Source organism: Syngnathus scovelli, chromosome 11 (genome assembly GCF_024217435.2).
Source record: "Syngnathus scovelli strain Florida chromosome 11, RoL_Ssco_1.2, whole genome shotgun sequence".
NCBI classification, from domain to species: Eukaryota; Metazoa; Chordata; class Actinopteri; order Syngnathiformes; family Syngnathidae; genus Syngnathus; species Syngnathus scovelli.
In genome coordinates, this window is record NC_090857.1 from 444,544 (window position 1) to 458,907 (window position 14,364).

General features: G+C 49.6%; 1 protein-coding gene across 1 annotated transcript; it reads right to left on the reverse strand.

Moving 5' to 3' along the window:
- Positions 1-1,591: 1,591 nt before the first annotated feature.
- Positions 1,592-4,834, reverse strand: elf3 (E74-like factor 3 (ets domain transcription factor, epithelial-specific)). Its single transcript, XM_049733959.1, has 9 exons — positions 4,670-4,834; positions 4,429-4,570; positions 3,657-3,890; positions 3,406-3,525; positions 3,179-3,322; positions 3,009-3,095; positions 2,811-2,927; positions 2,511-2,706; positions 1,592-2,399 (listed from the first exon to the last, which is right to left on the reverse strand). The coding sequence occupies exons 2-9, from the start codon at positions 4,559-4,561 to the stop codon at positions 2,288-2,290; spliced, it is 1,143 nt and encodes a 380-aa protein (XP_049589916.1). The 5' UTR covers positions 4,562-4,570; positions 4,670-4,834; the 3' UTR covers positions 1,592-2,287.
- Between the last annotated feature and the right edge of the window lie 9,530 nt (positions 4,835-14,364).

Sequence of the window (14,364 nt, forward strand, 5' to 3'; positions counted from 1 at the left end):
GGCACAGACTATAACGTTTCTCGTAAACTGAGCCTGCTTGGCAGGTATGTTGACCTTGAAGGAGGCCCAACGTTGTGAGTGAGTGTGTGTGTGTGTGTGTGGGGGGGGGGGGGGGGGGGGGGGGGGGGCTTATTGTTGGGGGTGCTCAACACAGCAGGTGGATTAACAGGTCTAACAATGGCCGTGTGTTAGAGCTTTATCTGGTGTTTTTTGGTGTTTTTTTTTTCATTCTTAAAAGTTGATCCAGCCAAATCTTTTGTCGAGCACTTTTTGAACATACATTTCAATACAGATGTGTGGTAAGAGGAAAAAGTGTAAATGTGTAAATCCGTAGCATAAACGGAAGAGTGTTAATGAAATAAGAAGCTAATAGTGGGCACCAAAGTCCAAAAAGTTGCAAAAACGCACATTAAGGTTGTCATAAAAATGTCAAATGACCTTTGGGTGTGCTTCCTGATCAGAAACTACATTGAACAATGATTCATTCCCATACAAATAGATCTCCGCGGTGGCTTTGGTGTGTGGCTCGGGAGGGCCTTACTCCACAGTGCTCAGTCCTAATTTCAGATATGTTCTGTTTCAGCCATTGACCCATGGAGAGGAGAGCGTAAGCCAAATATGTGCAAGGCATGCGTAAGATTCAAATCTTCGCCTGTATTTGTGTAGTCAGGGAAGCTGCGCTCAAGCGTAAAAACGAGCACATTGTGATTTCAGTGTGAGTGGAAAGTTGTTTCACTCGTTTGGAAAGTGCGAGAGCGCTGGCTCCGCACAACGGATGGCCGTTCTGGCATCTCCACGGCATTTCATCTCAACTTCATCAGCATTTTGCTCAAGTGGATTTGGGCGTTCTACCTTCCGCTGCTGACGTGCGGGCTGGATGTCCTTCAGAAATATGCCAATGGTGCGCGCTCTTTGCATTCTTATTTTCAATTCTATTTCCCCTGGCCAGAAGTGTTAGGGTTGAAGTCTCACACAAACCATCAGAGAAGAAATGCACATGCACTGAAGGCCGTTGACATGACTGACAGCTGCTTGTCCCGCCTTCTCGACGGAAGCGCTGGAAATGGACATAAGTCAAGTCAAGTCAAGTCAGTCTCGGTTCCAATTTTAGCGCACAAAAGCACCATGACTCAAGTGAATCAAAAACAAAGACAATACTCCGCAACTAAGAACATATGTACTGTCTGTATAAAGCCGCCCCCCGAGCGCATGGCGCACAGTTCAGGCCCTCATATAAACCCTTCATTGAATAAGCAAAATGGAAGCAAACAAGTACCGAGTGGGACAAAGGCGTTTCTGCACTGGAACGGACTGTGCAGGGAGGGAATCATCAAAAAGCCAAAGCAGGTAGGGATTACTACGTTGAATTCACTGAGTCCAATAAATCGATGCCATGTTTCCAGGAGCCACGATGAACATATTTGGATTTCTTTTTAAGCCACAGAACCACCTCCACAGTCCACCTTTAATAATTGACGGTTCATTTACACAAGGTGTAGTCGGACGTTATCCAGGAACGATCAAGTCCTCGTTCATGCGTGGCACAATTCCAAATCACTACATTACTCCGATATTCACGTAGGAGGCAAGATTTTAATTCAAACATTTATTGTTTCGTTCTTCTGCACATACAAATGTTTACAAATAACAGCCAAGGTGCATAACAAGGAAATAAATACAGAAGCTATGTCACGTTTTCATCCCACATCCAAAATGGGGGACACGTTGGTGGATGGCCATGACAAAAGGTACAACCAGATGAAACATTTGCAAAAGACCACTTATTTCTCTTCAAAACAAATCACTTTATAATAAGTGATGCCGAAAGACGTAGCCCGCGTTGTTACAATCTTTCCATGCGCAAGTGAAGTCCAACTACACGTTGCAACAATATTGTTGTTGTTGTTGTTGTTTATTTTTGGGGGGTACAGCGAGTATAACAGAAGGGAGGGAATCCAGTAGATTCTCAGCTCATTGAAACTCACAAAGCCCGACTTATTGAAACTTTCAAAAAACAAAAGGTATGAATACAATGATGCAAGAAAACATTTGAGTTTCATGCCAATCGAGCACATGCATATGTACACAACAACATTAAAATTGGTTCACAAAACCTACAGGAGCCCAAAAGAGTGGCTTACGTTTTCTGCAACACCTTCCTTCAAAAAGGAAGTTAGTGTCTTAACATTTGGGCAGCGACATTTTTCCCACTGACAGGACAAGCAGGTCGTTCGAGTTCGGAACGACTTTGACGCTTTCATTTCAACTGCCATGGAGAATGAAAGCTTTACATGCTCATTCCCAGCTCTTCAACCTTCCACCCACTGGAATTCTTTCCAAACTTGTAGACCAGCCGCCGTCCGTCGACCCGCTCCAGGATCTCGCGTTTGTAGTAGTACCTGTCCATGGAAGACAGCAATTTTGGCTGGACTGCGTGACAGGGCTGTTGCGTATCGCCTTTGTTTTGAACGACTGCGTGTACGTACGAGTGGTTTTAGTTTGCTACCGACCTCATAGCGCGACTGAGTTTCTCGTAGGTCATGCTGCTGTTCTTCTTCTTTTGGCCCCACATTTGAGCCACAGCCTCAGACTTGAGGAACTTGAAAACGCCCTCGCGGCGGTCTTCCCACTTCATCAGGCCCTGGTTCTTTTCGGGGTGAATGAGAATATCTCGGATGAACTCCCAAAGATGAGTCCCCCGAGGTGCTGCGGACAACAAACAGGGCAATGTGAGCTCACGCGAGTAGATCAAGGGGATGCGGCTCCCATTCGAATGCGCTCTTTCTGTTTTGCAAACCCTATCTCCTCACCATGTTTATTTTTCTTTGAAGGGTCATAAATATCGCTGTGCTCTCTGTTGACTTTGGGAGGTCGCCCCCGTGGTCGCTTCATTTGCGACTCTGCTTTCTCCTTCTTAATCAGCGTTTCTGTCAACAAAAGAGCGCGTGCGTGTTCACACTGAAAAGCATTTCAAAAGCAAAGCAATTCAAACACAATTTCCCACTCACTCGAAATCACAGGGTAGGAGAACTCCGGGTCAGATTCTCCACTGCCAGACTCTGGCGAGCCAAGGTTGGAGAAGCCAAACAGGCCGCCTGATGAAATAGCATTTGTGAGAATCCCATTTCATTTATTTCCCGGGCTACCAGATGGACAAATGAAGTCATCAACTACTGACTGTTAGATGAAGAGCTCCACTCGCTTTCAGACTGATTATCGGACAGATACTCGTCTCGCAGAGGCGTCATGGCCCCCATGATCAGGCTGAGCGGATCTCCGTTATCGCCGTTGTCCAATGCCATTTTACCAAGCGAGTCTTCACCTGTTGATGTAAAGTAGCCACTTTGGTCATTTGACTTGGCCGTGGTCCCTGCTCAAACGCTTGCTTCTCAAACTTGCTTGTACCAAATTTGACGGTGCTGATCAAGGGGAAGGACACGTTGTCTGGGAGGTTGAGGTTGTGTAGGAACCTATCGAGGAGCTGGCAGGTTTCGTTTAGCTCTGGTCCTGATAGGCTTGTCAGTTCTGGGGGCGGGTGGGGGAAAAAACAACAAAAACGTTTTTGCCACTGAAAATGGTGATCTGTTATACAAAGTGCCTGAAATCATGTTATTGTACTGATGTGGGGGTGAAAAAAAAAAAAAAAGCAGCTTTACCATATTTGGCTTTGTGTTCTTGCAAGTTTTGGTGAAGGTGCGGACCAAGCTGAGGTCCAAACACCATGATCATCTGCTCCAGGTTCATCTGGCAGAAGCTGTGGCCGTCCATGGCGCAGTAGGACAGAGTTAGGGTACTGGCATCAAACTTGGCGCTGTCTGCTTGGGCGCTGATCCACTCCATCACATTTTCGGCCGTCCAGGAGAGGGGATTCATCTGACCGTACCACAGACCTGCGTAGAGAGAGAGAGAGAGACAGAGACAGAGAGAGAGAGAGAGACAGAGAGAGAGAGAGAGAGAGAGAGAGAGAGGTATTTCAGCAAAGCGCTCCGACAAAGGCCGGCCAGCCCTCTCGCCATCTGCTGCAATCAATATTCATCTGCATGATGGACATTTGAGAGAACTTCTCACTTGTGCAAAACTATGCAAGCTTGGATCGTGATTCATGGCAGCGTGTATCACTCCCAGGTGGGGCTTTACTCGGACTCTAAGGTCATAAAAACAAAGACTGAGCTGTTCTAGCGATGAGGTGGCACCCACCGCTTCACACTCAAGATAAGTTAAACATTGACTCGCTGGTCAATCATTAGCAGCAGTGGCTAATTGAGGTCAAAGCAAAGTTCCATCAAGCTCAGGGTGAAAATGAATTTCGGTGGAAGGAAAAACCTCCGAGCGAAGCATTTTGGGCGAACAACGGACTCGGAGCTCAGGCGCCCGCCGACAAGTCTTTCGGCTTGAATGCGCGATTATTGCAGGTGGTGTTTGTCTCACCGTTGTAGGAGGCGTAGGCCAGGTTGCTGCTGTGCTGGCTGGCTTGATGTGGCTGCATATCAGGCACACCGTTCTGATACATGGTCAAGTTGGCGTTTGTCAACACGCTGCTGAGGCACTGCGGCGATGCCATTAAAACCAACTGCAAACGAGGCGAGAAAAGTTGAGTCCGAAGCTCGGCAAATTGCAATTCAATTTGACGCCCGAATGGCCAAAGGGATCCTAACGGTCGTTTGCTTACCTGCTGTGAGCGACAGTGACGCAATCCCGATCGCCGACTAATAAGTGTTTGGAGAGCCGCTTGTTGTTTATACGCTGTGTTTCCGTGTAATGTTTAGCCAAGGTGCACCTGTTGCTTTATTCAGCCTGCGTGCTTTTAATACTCTGCTTGGGCGGTGGGGGTGGCCTCAGGTGAGTTCAGGGGAATTCCACATCAACTCAGCCACGCCTCCAGTCGCGCTCGCCTCATCCTTTGCTCCAAGCATGTTGATCAACAACTTAGCCTCTCCACCCCATGTTTTCATGTGTTCAACCCATCATTAGGCTCATTAACACATTTTTCCATCCAATGACAGACACAAAAGCTCTGTGCTATTTGGAGGGAACGTACTATTTAAGCACCTTTGCGTCTACTTGCGTTAAGTGACTATACCACGTACTGTACATGTACTAAATGTGACTCGCTGACTGAGAATGCTTGTGTGAGAAGCTACGTATATGTGCCCTGCGACTGACCCACGGCACCTTTTGTGCTGGAACAGGCTCCGGCTCTGCATGACCTTGAACGGTATAAATAGCGTGGAAATGAATTGATTTTTTTTTCAAATGTATTCTTTTCGTACGCAACACATAGATCTTTTCTATTGCGCTACATAATGGAATGATGTATGTTTTGATCGTTTGATCAACACAATTGTCCGCATTTACTTGTTATATTCGTTGCAATTCTCAGCGTGCATTACAAGTGCAAGTACGATTATAATAGCCACCTAGTGTATTCACTGTTTATATTGATTGCCACACATCTCTTTATCTCAACGTGCAAATAAAAGCGAGCGACCTCTTCTGATTACTGGATTGGGTCAGAGTGTGTGTGTGTGTGTGTGTGTTCAGTGCTGTAATGTTGATCCTCGGCTTACAGTGACTTACAGTGTGTGATTGCCTTAAAATGTGTTTTGAGGTATGTGCCAAGTTTAGTCGAAAGGCCAAAACAAGCCGTACCAGTGCGACAGCTTTCCGCTCGATTGTCAGTCCAGTGAGCCGCGAGCGATGTTTCTGGGAAACGTAACTTAAGCAGTTCAAAATCATTTTCTTATCTTTTTCTGACGACTATGTTACAGATGCCACCCACAAACTGTTTTTCGTGCATGGATCCAACATTAGGCAAACGCTTAGGGTAGGTACCAAGGTGCGTGAGGCCGCAAAATTCAGGACCAGAGTGAGCAAAAGTCAAAAATGGAATGTCTCTTCTTGAATGCTTTTTGACAGTGAGGCAGACTGACGTCTGGAGAGCAAACATACAATGACGGATCAGAACCAGACACCTTTACAAGTGTGCTCTGGTACGGTGTTGCGCGTAGCTGCAGGTTTCTGGACGGCTTCTACATACTCTGGAGCTTTAGCATTGCACTTTGGTGGTGCCTAGTAATGACCTATCAACTTCAAGCACCTTTGCCTTCGTTGGCTCATGCATTTCATTATCACTGAATATACAGTTGACCTAGTATTTGATCACAGCACGCAATGGCATGCCGGGCTGGGATTTTTCCCAATGTGTGGAGGTGGGGCCCGACCATCAACTTCATGAAGTAGTATTAGTTTTGGATGTGTTCTGCATTTCGTTTGCAAGGTTTGTAATATGTTTCCCCCCCCCAGCAAAGGTCAAATCTATTTGTTTATTTTCCATATTTGAATGAAAACGTCATTCATACACCTCTTGCACTCTTCCCACCATCAACGTGCCTTTATTTTCGAAATGTTTCTAGATGCTGTAGGAGCCCAAATGCTTGTCATAGATTGCGGCCAGGTACACAGTGACGACATCAAGGCGCGACCTGTTGCGTGGCTGTCCGTCCCGTTACTCCCTAGCGTTGGTCTGCAAACTATTAATGGGATGCACCCGTGTGCATTTATGAACGACTACGCTGTTTATGCTTGCGTTCATCTTGTGGACGTTTTCATCAGACGCTGGAGCTGCGAGCATGAATTGATTGTTCGCTGCAAGCCTTGTTGACGTCATTTGAGTCAGATCAACACACGCACGCACGCACACACGCGCGCGCGCGCGCGCACACACACACACATGGCATCGTCAATCTTGTGGTGAGTGTGAAAAAGCCTAACTTTTCACTTTCTGCGATGGACACCCACAGTCGGGGAATACATATTTGAGTTCAGTCATACGGATACAGTGATATGATCTGGCAGTTAGACAGAAGTGCTCTCTGGCTTCATGTCACTCTACAAGTGCTCAAACAGTGTGGCTATATGAACAAATTTCCCTAGTTAAGCTGATGTATCGAATACCTAGTGTTTTTTGTCATCTGTCTGTAACGTCGTGTTTCTTAAGATGAACAAAACGGCTTTGAAAAGAGACTTTACGGAGGCTACGAAGGAAGGTTCTCTAGCCTTATGGCAGGGGGCGCTAGTGGCCCCGGGATGCTTCATGCGCCTACCTGTAGAAGAAGAGATCTCCGCTCCGAATTTACAGCGAACAGCTGCGGAGCAGTCGTCCATTTAGTTTGTTTGACATTTGCCCCCCGTTTTTACATTTCGTTTTACAATGGAGGATTACATATCCTAACGATTTTCAACTATGGATTTTCGGTCGAAGCAGGAGGTCATCAGTAAAGGAAGAGCATTTCCGGAGTTAAAAGGTTTGATTCGGACAGCGGGACTTGGGAACGGAGTGGCACGCGTGATTGAAAACACGTTTTTGATTCCATGTGTTTTATTGAGTGTTTTTATGTGTGAAGACTGCTGATATGATATTTGATTTAAAATAGTTAAAATTGAATAAACTATTAGCCACACTACAGCAACATGTTGGTGACACGGTTAGTTGCCGAAAATGTTTTACCCGGAGGGTGACGTCAGTGCCTCATGAACCTCACCGCACGTCACTTGTATTCTTATATTGTTACAATTATTACAATAATGTTCTAAATAAGGGATGACCGATTTGACTTTAATTTTGGTTATCCCTAATCCTAATTTTAAAATTTTACTTTCTGAAATAGTGACCCTCTGGCAACAACAACATGTTGGCCTTCCCTGGGGCCTTGCGGTGTATGAAGCACAGGGAAGTAGAAGGAATTAAATTCAGCATCTCCTTAGGTCGTGCGTTGTAATGGGACAAAGGAGCTTGCTCAAGAAGATAGGAGCATACTTTTGTAGGCTGGTTCTCACTCTGAACAGGGTGGATTGATCCTGAGCTCTTCTGCCTTGAGTGGCTTGACCTGGATACCTAGCGGTGTTAACGAAGGGTCAAGGTGACTCAGGGTGTAAGTGCTCAGGGGCTCTTAGACCCTGATCGGAGGAGAAAGGCAGCGGTACACCATGGCTGGTTCTCACTCTGATCGGTGTAGATTGATCCTCAGCTCTTTTGCCCTGAGTGGCTTGACCTGGATACCTAGCGGTGTTAACGAAGGGTTAAGCCTCGCTCATGCTAAAGCATGCAGGGTGTGGTGGTCCAGAGCAGAAAGACCTTAATCGAGGCTCAGTCTTCTATGACGGTTAGCTTCGCTCATGCTACAGCATACCTAGCACCACATACGTTATACACCACATATTGCACTCTAAATGGGGAATTGGGACGCTCTCGAAATTCTAACCCCTAATAATCACCTAGGCGATGTAGAGTAGGGTTTCTTTTTCAGCCATTCCCTCCACAGGTATTGCAATACAGGTGAGTTCCCTCTAGGTACTTTGACTTCTCTGGAACCTCGCGATGGAGGAAGCACAGCGAAGTTGGAGGAGCGAATCCGGCGTCTGCTTAGGTCGTGCGTTGACATGGGACAAAGAAGATTGCTCAAGAAGAAAGAAGCTTTTTTTCTTTGCAGGTACAACCGGGAGGAGAGCACTGGGGAGGCACTGCTTAGTCAGGGCTGGCTCCAGTGCTCTTGAACCCCGCCCGGTCAGAGGAGAAAGGCAGCGGTTCACCGCGGCTGGTTCTCACTCTGATTGGGGAGGATTTATCCCCAGCTCTTGTGCCTTGAGTGGCTTGACCTGGATACCTAGCGGTGTTAACGAAGGGTCAAGCTGACTTAGGGCTCCAGTGCTCAGGGGCTCCAGTGCTCTTGGACCCCGATCGGAGGAGAAAGGCAGCGGTTCACCGCGGCTGGTTCTCACTCTGATTGGGGAGGATTGATCCCCAGCTCTTCTGCCCTGAGTGGTTGACCTGGATACCTGGCGGTGTTAACTAAGGGTCAGCAACTCAGGGGGTACGTATGCGGCCCCCCTGAGTTCCGATTCCAGGGACAACGCACGCAGGGTGTGGTGGTCCGGAGCGGAAGGACCTTAATCCAGGCTCAGTCTTCTACGAGGTGTAGCCTCACTCATGCAACAGCACATTGCACCACACACGTTTAATGTTGGACCCTAAATGGCCAATTGGCACAGGTTCCAAATTCTTACCCCTAATACTCCCATCCCCTAGTCCAGCTTAGGTGACTAGGCCGAGGATGCACCGGGACCTAGGCGATGTAGAGTAGGGTTTCTTTTTCAGCCATTCCCTCCACAGGTATTGCAATACAGCTGAGTTCCCTCTAGGTACTTGGACTTGCCTGGAGCCTCGCGATGGCGGAAGCACAGCAAAGTTGGAGGAGCGAATCCGGCGTCTGCTTAGGTCGTGCGTTGACATGGGACAAAGAAGATTGCTCAAGAAGAAAGAAGCTTTTTTCTTTGCAGGTACAACCGGGAGGAGAGCACTGGGGAGGCACTGCTTAGTCAGGGCTGGCTCCAGTGCTCTTGAACCCCGCCCGGTCAGAGGAGAAAGGCAGCGGTTCACCGCGGCTGGTTCTCACTCTGATTGGGGAGGATTTATCCCCAGCTCTTGTGCCTTGAGTGGCTTGACCTGGATACCTAGCGGTGTTAACGAAGGGTCAAGCTGACTTAGGGCTCCAGTGCTCAGGGGCTCCAGTGCTCTTGGACCCCGATCGGAGGAGAAAGGCAGCGGTTCACCGCGGCTGGTTCTCACTCTGATTGGGGAGGATTGATCCCCAGCTCTTCTGCCCTGAGTGGTTGACCTGGATACCTGGCGGTGTTAACTAAGGGTCAGCAACTCAGGGGGTACGTATGCGGCCCCCCTGAGTTCCGATTCCAGGGACAACGCACGCAGGGTGTGGTGGTCCGGAGCGGAAGGACCTTAATCCAGGCTCAGTCTTCTACGAGGTGTAGCCTCACTCATGCAACAGCACATTGCACCACACACGTTTAATGTTGGACCCTAAATGGCCAATTGGCACAGGTTCCAAATTCTTACCCCTAATACTCCCATCCCCTAGTCCAGCTTAGGTGACTAGGCCGAGGATGCACCGGGACCTAGGCGATGTAGAGTAGGGTTTCTTTTTCAGCCATTCCCTCCACAGGTATTGCAATACAGCTGAGTTCCCTCTAGGTACTTGGACTTGCCTGGAGCCTCGCGATGGCGGAAGCACAGCAAAGTTGGAGGAGCGAATCCGGCGTCTGCTTAGGTCGTGCGTTGACATGGGACAAAGAAGATTGCTCAAGAAGAAAGAAGCTTTTTTCTTTGCAGGTACAACCGGGAGGAGAGCACTGGGGAGGCACTGCTTAGTCAGGGCTGGCTCCAGTGCTCTTGAACCCCGCCCGGTCAGAGGAGAAAGGCAGCGGTTCACCGCGGCTGGTTCTCACTCTGATTGGGGAGGATTTATCCCCAGCTCTTGTGCCTTGAGTGGCTTGACCTGGATACCTAGCGGTGTTAACGAAGGGTCAAGCTGACTTAGGGCTCCAGTGCTCAGGGGCTCCAGTGCTCTTGGACCCCGATCGGAGGAGAAAGGCAGCGGTTCACCGCGGCTGGTTCTCACTCTGATTGGGGAGGATTGATCCCCAGCTCTTCTGCCCTGAGTGGTTGACCTGGATACCTGGCGGTGTTAACTAAGGGTCAGCAACTCAGGGGGTACGTATGCGGCCCCCCTGAGTTCCGATTCCAGGGACAACGCACGCAGGGTGTGGTGGTCCGGAGCGGAAGGACCTTAATCCAGGCTCAGTCTTCTACGAGGTGTAGCCTCACTCATGCAACAGCACATTGCACCACACACGTTTAATGTTGGACCCTAAATGGCCAATTGGCACAGGTTCCAAATTCTTACCCCTAATACTCCCATCCCCTAGTCCAGCTTAGGTGACTAGGCCGAGGATGCACCGGGACCTAGGCGATGTAGAGTAGGGTTTCTTTTTCAGCCATTCCCTCCACAGGTATTGCAATACAGCTGAGTTCCCTCTAGGTACTTGGACTTGCCTGGAGCCTCGCGATGGCGGAAGCACAGCAAAGTTGGAGGAGCGAATCCGGCGTCTGCTTAGGTCGTGCGTTGACATGGGACAAAGAAGATTGCTCAAGAAGAAAGAAGCTTTTTTCTTTGCAGGTACAACCGGGAGGAGAGCACTGGGGAGGCACTGCTTAGTCAGGGCTGGCTCCAGTGCTCTTGAACCCCGCCCGGTCAGAGGAGAAAGGCAGCGGTTCACCGCGGCTGGTTCTCACTCTGATTGGGGAGGATTTATCCCCAGCTCTTGTGCCTTGAGTGGCTTGACCTGGATACCTAGCGGTGTTAACGAAGGGTCAAGCTGACTTAGGGCTCCAGTGCTCAGGGGCTCCAGTGCTCTTGGACCCCGATCGGAGGAGAAAGGCAGCGGTTCACCGCGGCTGGTTCTCACTCTGATTGGGGAGGATTGATCCCCAGCTCTTCTGCCCTGAGTGGTTGACCTGGATACCTGGCGGTGTTAACTAAGGGTCAGCAACTCAGGGGGTACGTATGCGGCCCCCCTGAGTTCCGATTCCAGGGACAACGCACGCAGGGTGTGGTGGTCCGGAGCGGAAGGACCTTAATCCAGGCTCAGTCTTCTACGAGGTGTAGCCTCACTCATGCAACAGCACATTGCACCACACACGTTTAATGTTGGACCCTAAATGGCCAATTGGCACAGGTTCCAAATTCTTACCCCTAATACTCCCATCCCCTAGTCCAGCTTAGGTGACTAGGCCGAGGATGCACCGGGACCTAGGCGATGTAGAGTAGGGTTTCTTTTTCAGCCATTCCCTCCACAGGTATTGCAATACAGCTGAGTTCCCTCTAGGTACTTGGACTTGCCTGGAGCCTCGCGATGGCGGAAGCACAGCAAAGTTGGAGGAGCGAATCCGGCGTCTGCTTAGGTCGTGCGTTGACATGGGACAAAGAAGATTGCTCAAGAAGAAAGAAGCTTTTTTCTTTGCAGGTACAACCGGGAGGAGAGCACTGGGGAGGCACTGCTTAGTCAGGGCTGGCTCCAGTGCTCTTGAACCCCGCCCGGTCAGAGGAGAAAGGCAGCGGTTCACCGCGGCTGGTTCTCACTCTGATTGGGGAGGATTTATCCCCAGCTCTTGTGCCTTGAGTGGCTTGACCTGGATACCTAGCGGTGTTAACGAAGGGTCAAGCTGACTTAGGGCTCCAGTGCTCAGGGGCTCCAGTGCTCTTGGACCCCGATCGGAGGAGAAAGGCAGCGGTTCACCGCGGCTGGTTCTCACTCTGATTGGGGAGGATTGATCCCCAGCTCTTCTGCCCTGAGTGGTTGACCTGGATACCTGGCGGTGTTAACTAAGGGTCAGCAACTCAGGGGGTACGTATGCGGCCCCCCTGAGTTCCGATTCCAGGGACAACGCACGCAGGGTGTGGTGGTCCGGAGCGGAAGGACCTTAATCCAGGCTCAGTCTTCTACGAGGTGTAGCCTCACTCATGCAACAGCACATTGCACCACACACGTTTAATGTTGGACCCTAAATGGCCAATTGGCACAGGTTCCAAATTCTTACCCCTAATACTCCCATCCCCTAGTCCAGCTTAGGTGACTAGGCCGAGGATGCACCGGGACCTAGGCGATGTAGAGTAGGGTTTCTTTTTCAGCCATTCCCTCCACAGGTATTGCAATACAGCTGAGTTCCCTCTAGGTACTTGGACTTGCCTGGAGCCTCGCGATGGCGGAAGCACAGCAAAGTTGGAGGAGCGAATCCGGCGTCTGCTTAGGTCGTGCGTTGACATGGGACAAAGAAGATTGCTCAAGAAGAAAGAAGCTTTTTTCTTTGCAGGTACAACCGGGAGGAGAGCACTGGGGAGGCACTGCTTAGTCAGGGCTGGCTCCAGTGCTCTTGAACCCCGCCCGGTCAGAGGAGAAAGGCAGCGGTTCACCGCGGCTGGTTCTCACTCTGATTGGGGAGGATTTATCCCCAGCTCTTGTGCCTTGAGTGGCTTGACCTGGATACCTAGCGGTGTTAACGAAGGGTCAAGCTGACTTAGGGCTCCAGTGCTCAGGGGCTCCAGTGCTCTTGGACCCCGATCGGAGGAGAAAGGCAGCGGTTCACCGCGGCTGGTTCTCACTCTGATTGGGGAGGATTGATCCCCAGCTCTTCTGCCCTGAGTGGTTGACCTGGATACCTGGCGGTGTTAACTAAGGGTCAGCAACTCAGGGGGTACGTATGCGGCCCCCCTGAGTTCCGATTCCAGGGACAACGCACGCAGGGTGTGGTGGTCCGGAGCGGAAGGACCTTAATCCAGGCTCAGTCTTCTACGAGGTGTAGCCTCACTCATGCAACAGCACATTGCACCACACACGTTTAATGTTGGACCCTAAATGGCCAATTGGCACAGGTTCCAAATTCTTACCCCTAATACTCCCATCCCCTAGTCCAGCTTAGGTGACTAGGCCGAGGATGCACCGGGACCTAGGCGATGTAGAGTAGGGTTTCTTTTTCAGCCATTCCCTCCACAGGTATTGCAATACAGCTGAGTTCCCTCTAGGTACTTGGACTTGCCTGGAGCCTCGCGATGGCGGAAGCACAGCAAAGTTGGAGGAGCGAATCCGGCGTCTGCTTAGGTCGTGCGTTGACATGGGACAAAGAAGATTGCTCAAGAAGAAAGAAGCTTTTTTCTTTGCAGGTACAACCGGGAGGAGAGCACTGGGGAGGCACTGCTTAGTCAGGGCTGGCTCCAGTGCTCTTGAACCCCGCCCGGTCAGAGGAGAAAGGCAGCGGTTCACCGCGGCTGGTTCTCACTCTGATCGGGAAGGATTGATCCCCAGCTCTTCTGCCCTGAATGGCTTGACCCGGATACCTAGCGGTGTTAACGTAAGGGTCAATGCCACTCAGGGGGTAAGTACACGGCTGGGATGTACGGGTCATAAGAGGCAAGGGAGGCTTGCTACGCCTCACCAGTCATGAACCTCACCGCGCGTCACTGGGCTACACCACAACCGAATCATGCCCTCTCGATTTGTTTAAATGTTGAAACCAGTTATACAGCTAAAGTACAATCGTAAAACAATTGTTAGTGCTAAAAGTATGTTTTTACGTATCAAACTTTTCCCACCTTATCATGGTGGCATTAGTGGCGTTAGAAAAAAAAAATTGCAATCAATAATAATAATTAATACATGAAGGGGTTGAGGGGAGGATTTGGAGATGCAATGATAGTATTGAGGAGTGGATTCAGTCGCTGTTACAAAACTATCCGTGTAAGTATATCCAGCTTCAAGATAGAGATAAAAACAGTGAATAAATGATGGTGTAAGCAGTCCTCTGGCTGACGTGTTATTGGGAAAGAAAAAAAAAAAGCTTCACGTTCTCCCAAATTTCACAACAGCACTCACACCCACACACACTTTTCCACTGCATGTTTAGAAAAGCAGAGGAAGGAATGCGGCCTTGCAGGTCTTTGTTCTGTGACGAGGCGC

Excerpts from the sequence above, each read along its gene's own strand:
- elf3 (XM_049733959.1), bottom strand. The coding sequence starts at position 4,561 with ATGGCATCGCCGCAGTGCCTCAGCAGCGTGTTGACAAACGCCAACTTG. Across the intron at positions 3,096-3,178 it reads GTGGAGCTCTTCATCTAACA|GCGGCCTGTTTGGCTTCTCC; the intron begins GTCAGTAGTTGA and ends CTATTTCATCAG. Across the intron at positions 2,928-3,008 it reads CTCCTACCCTGTGATTTCGA|AAACGCTGATTAAGAAGGAG; the intron begins GTGAGTGGGAAA and ends TTTTGTTGACAG.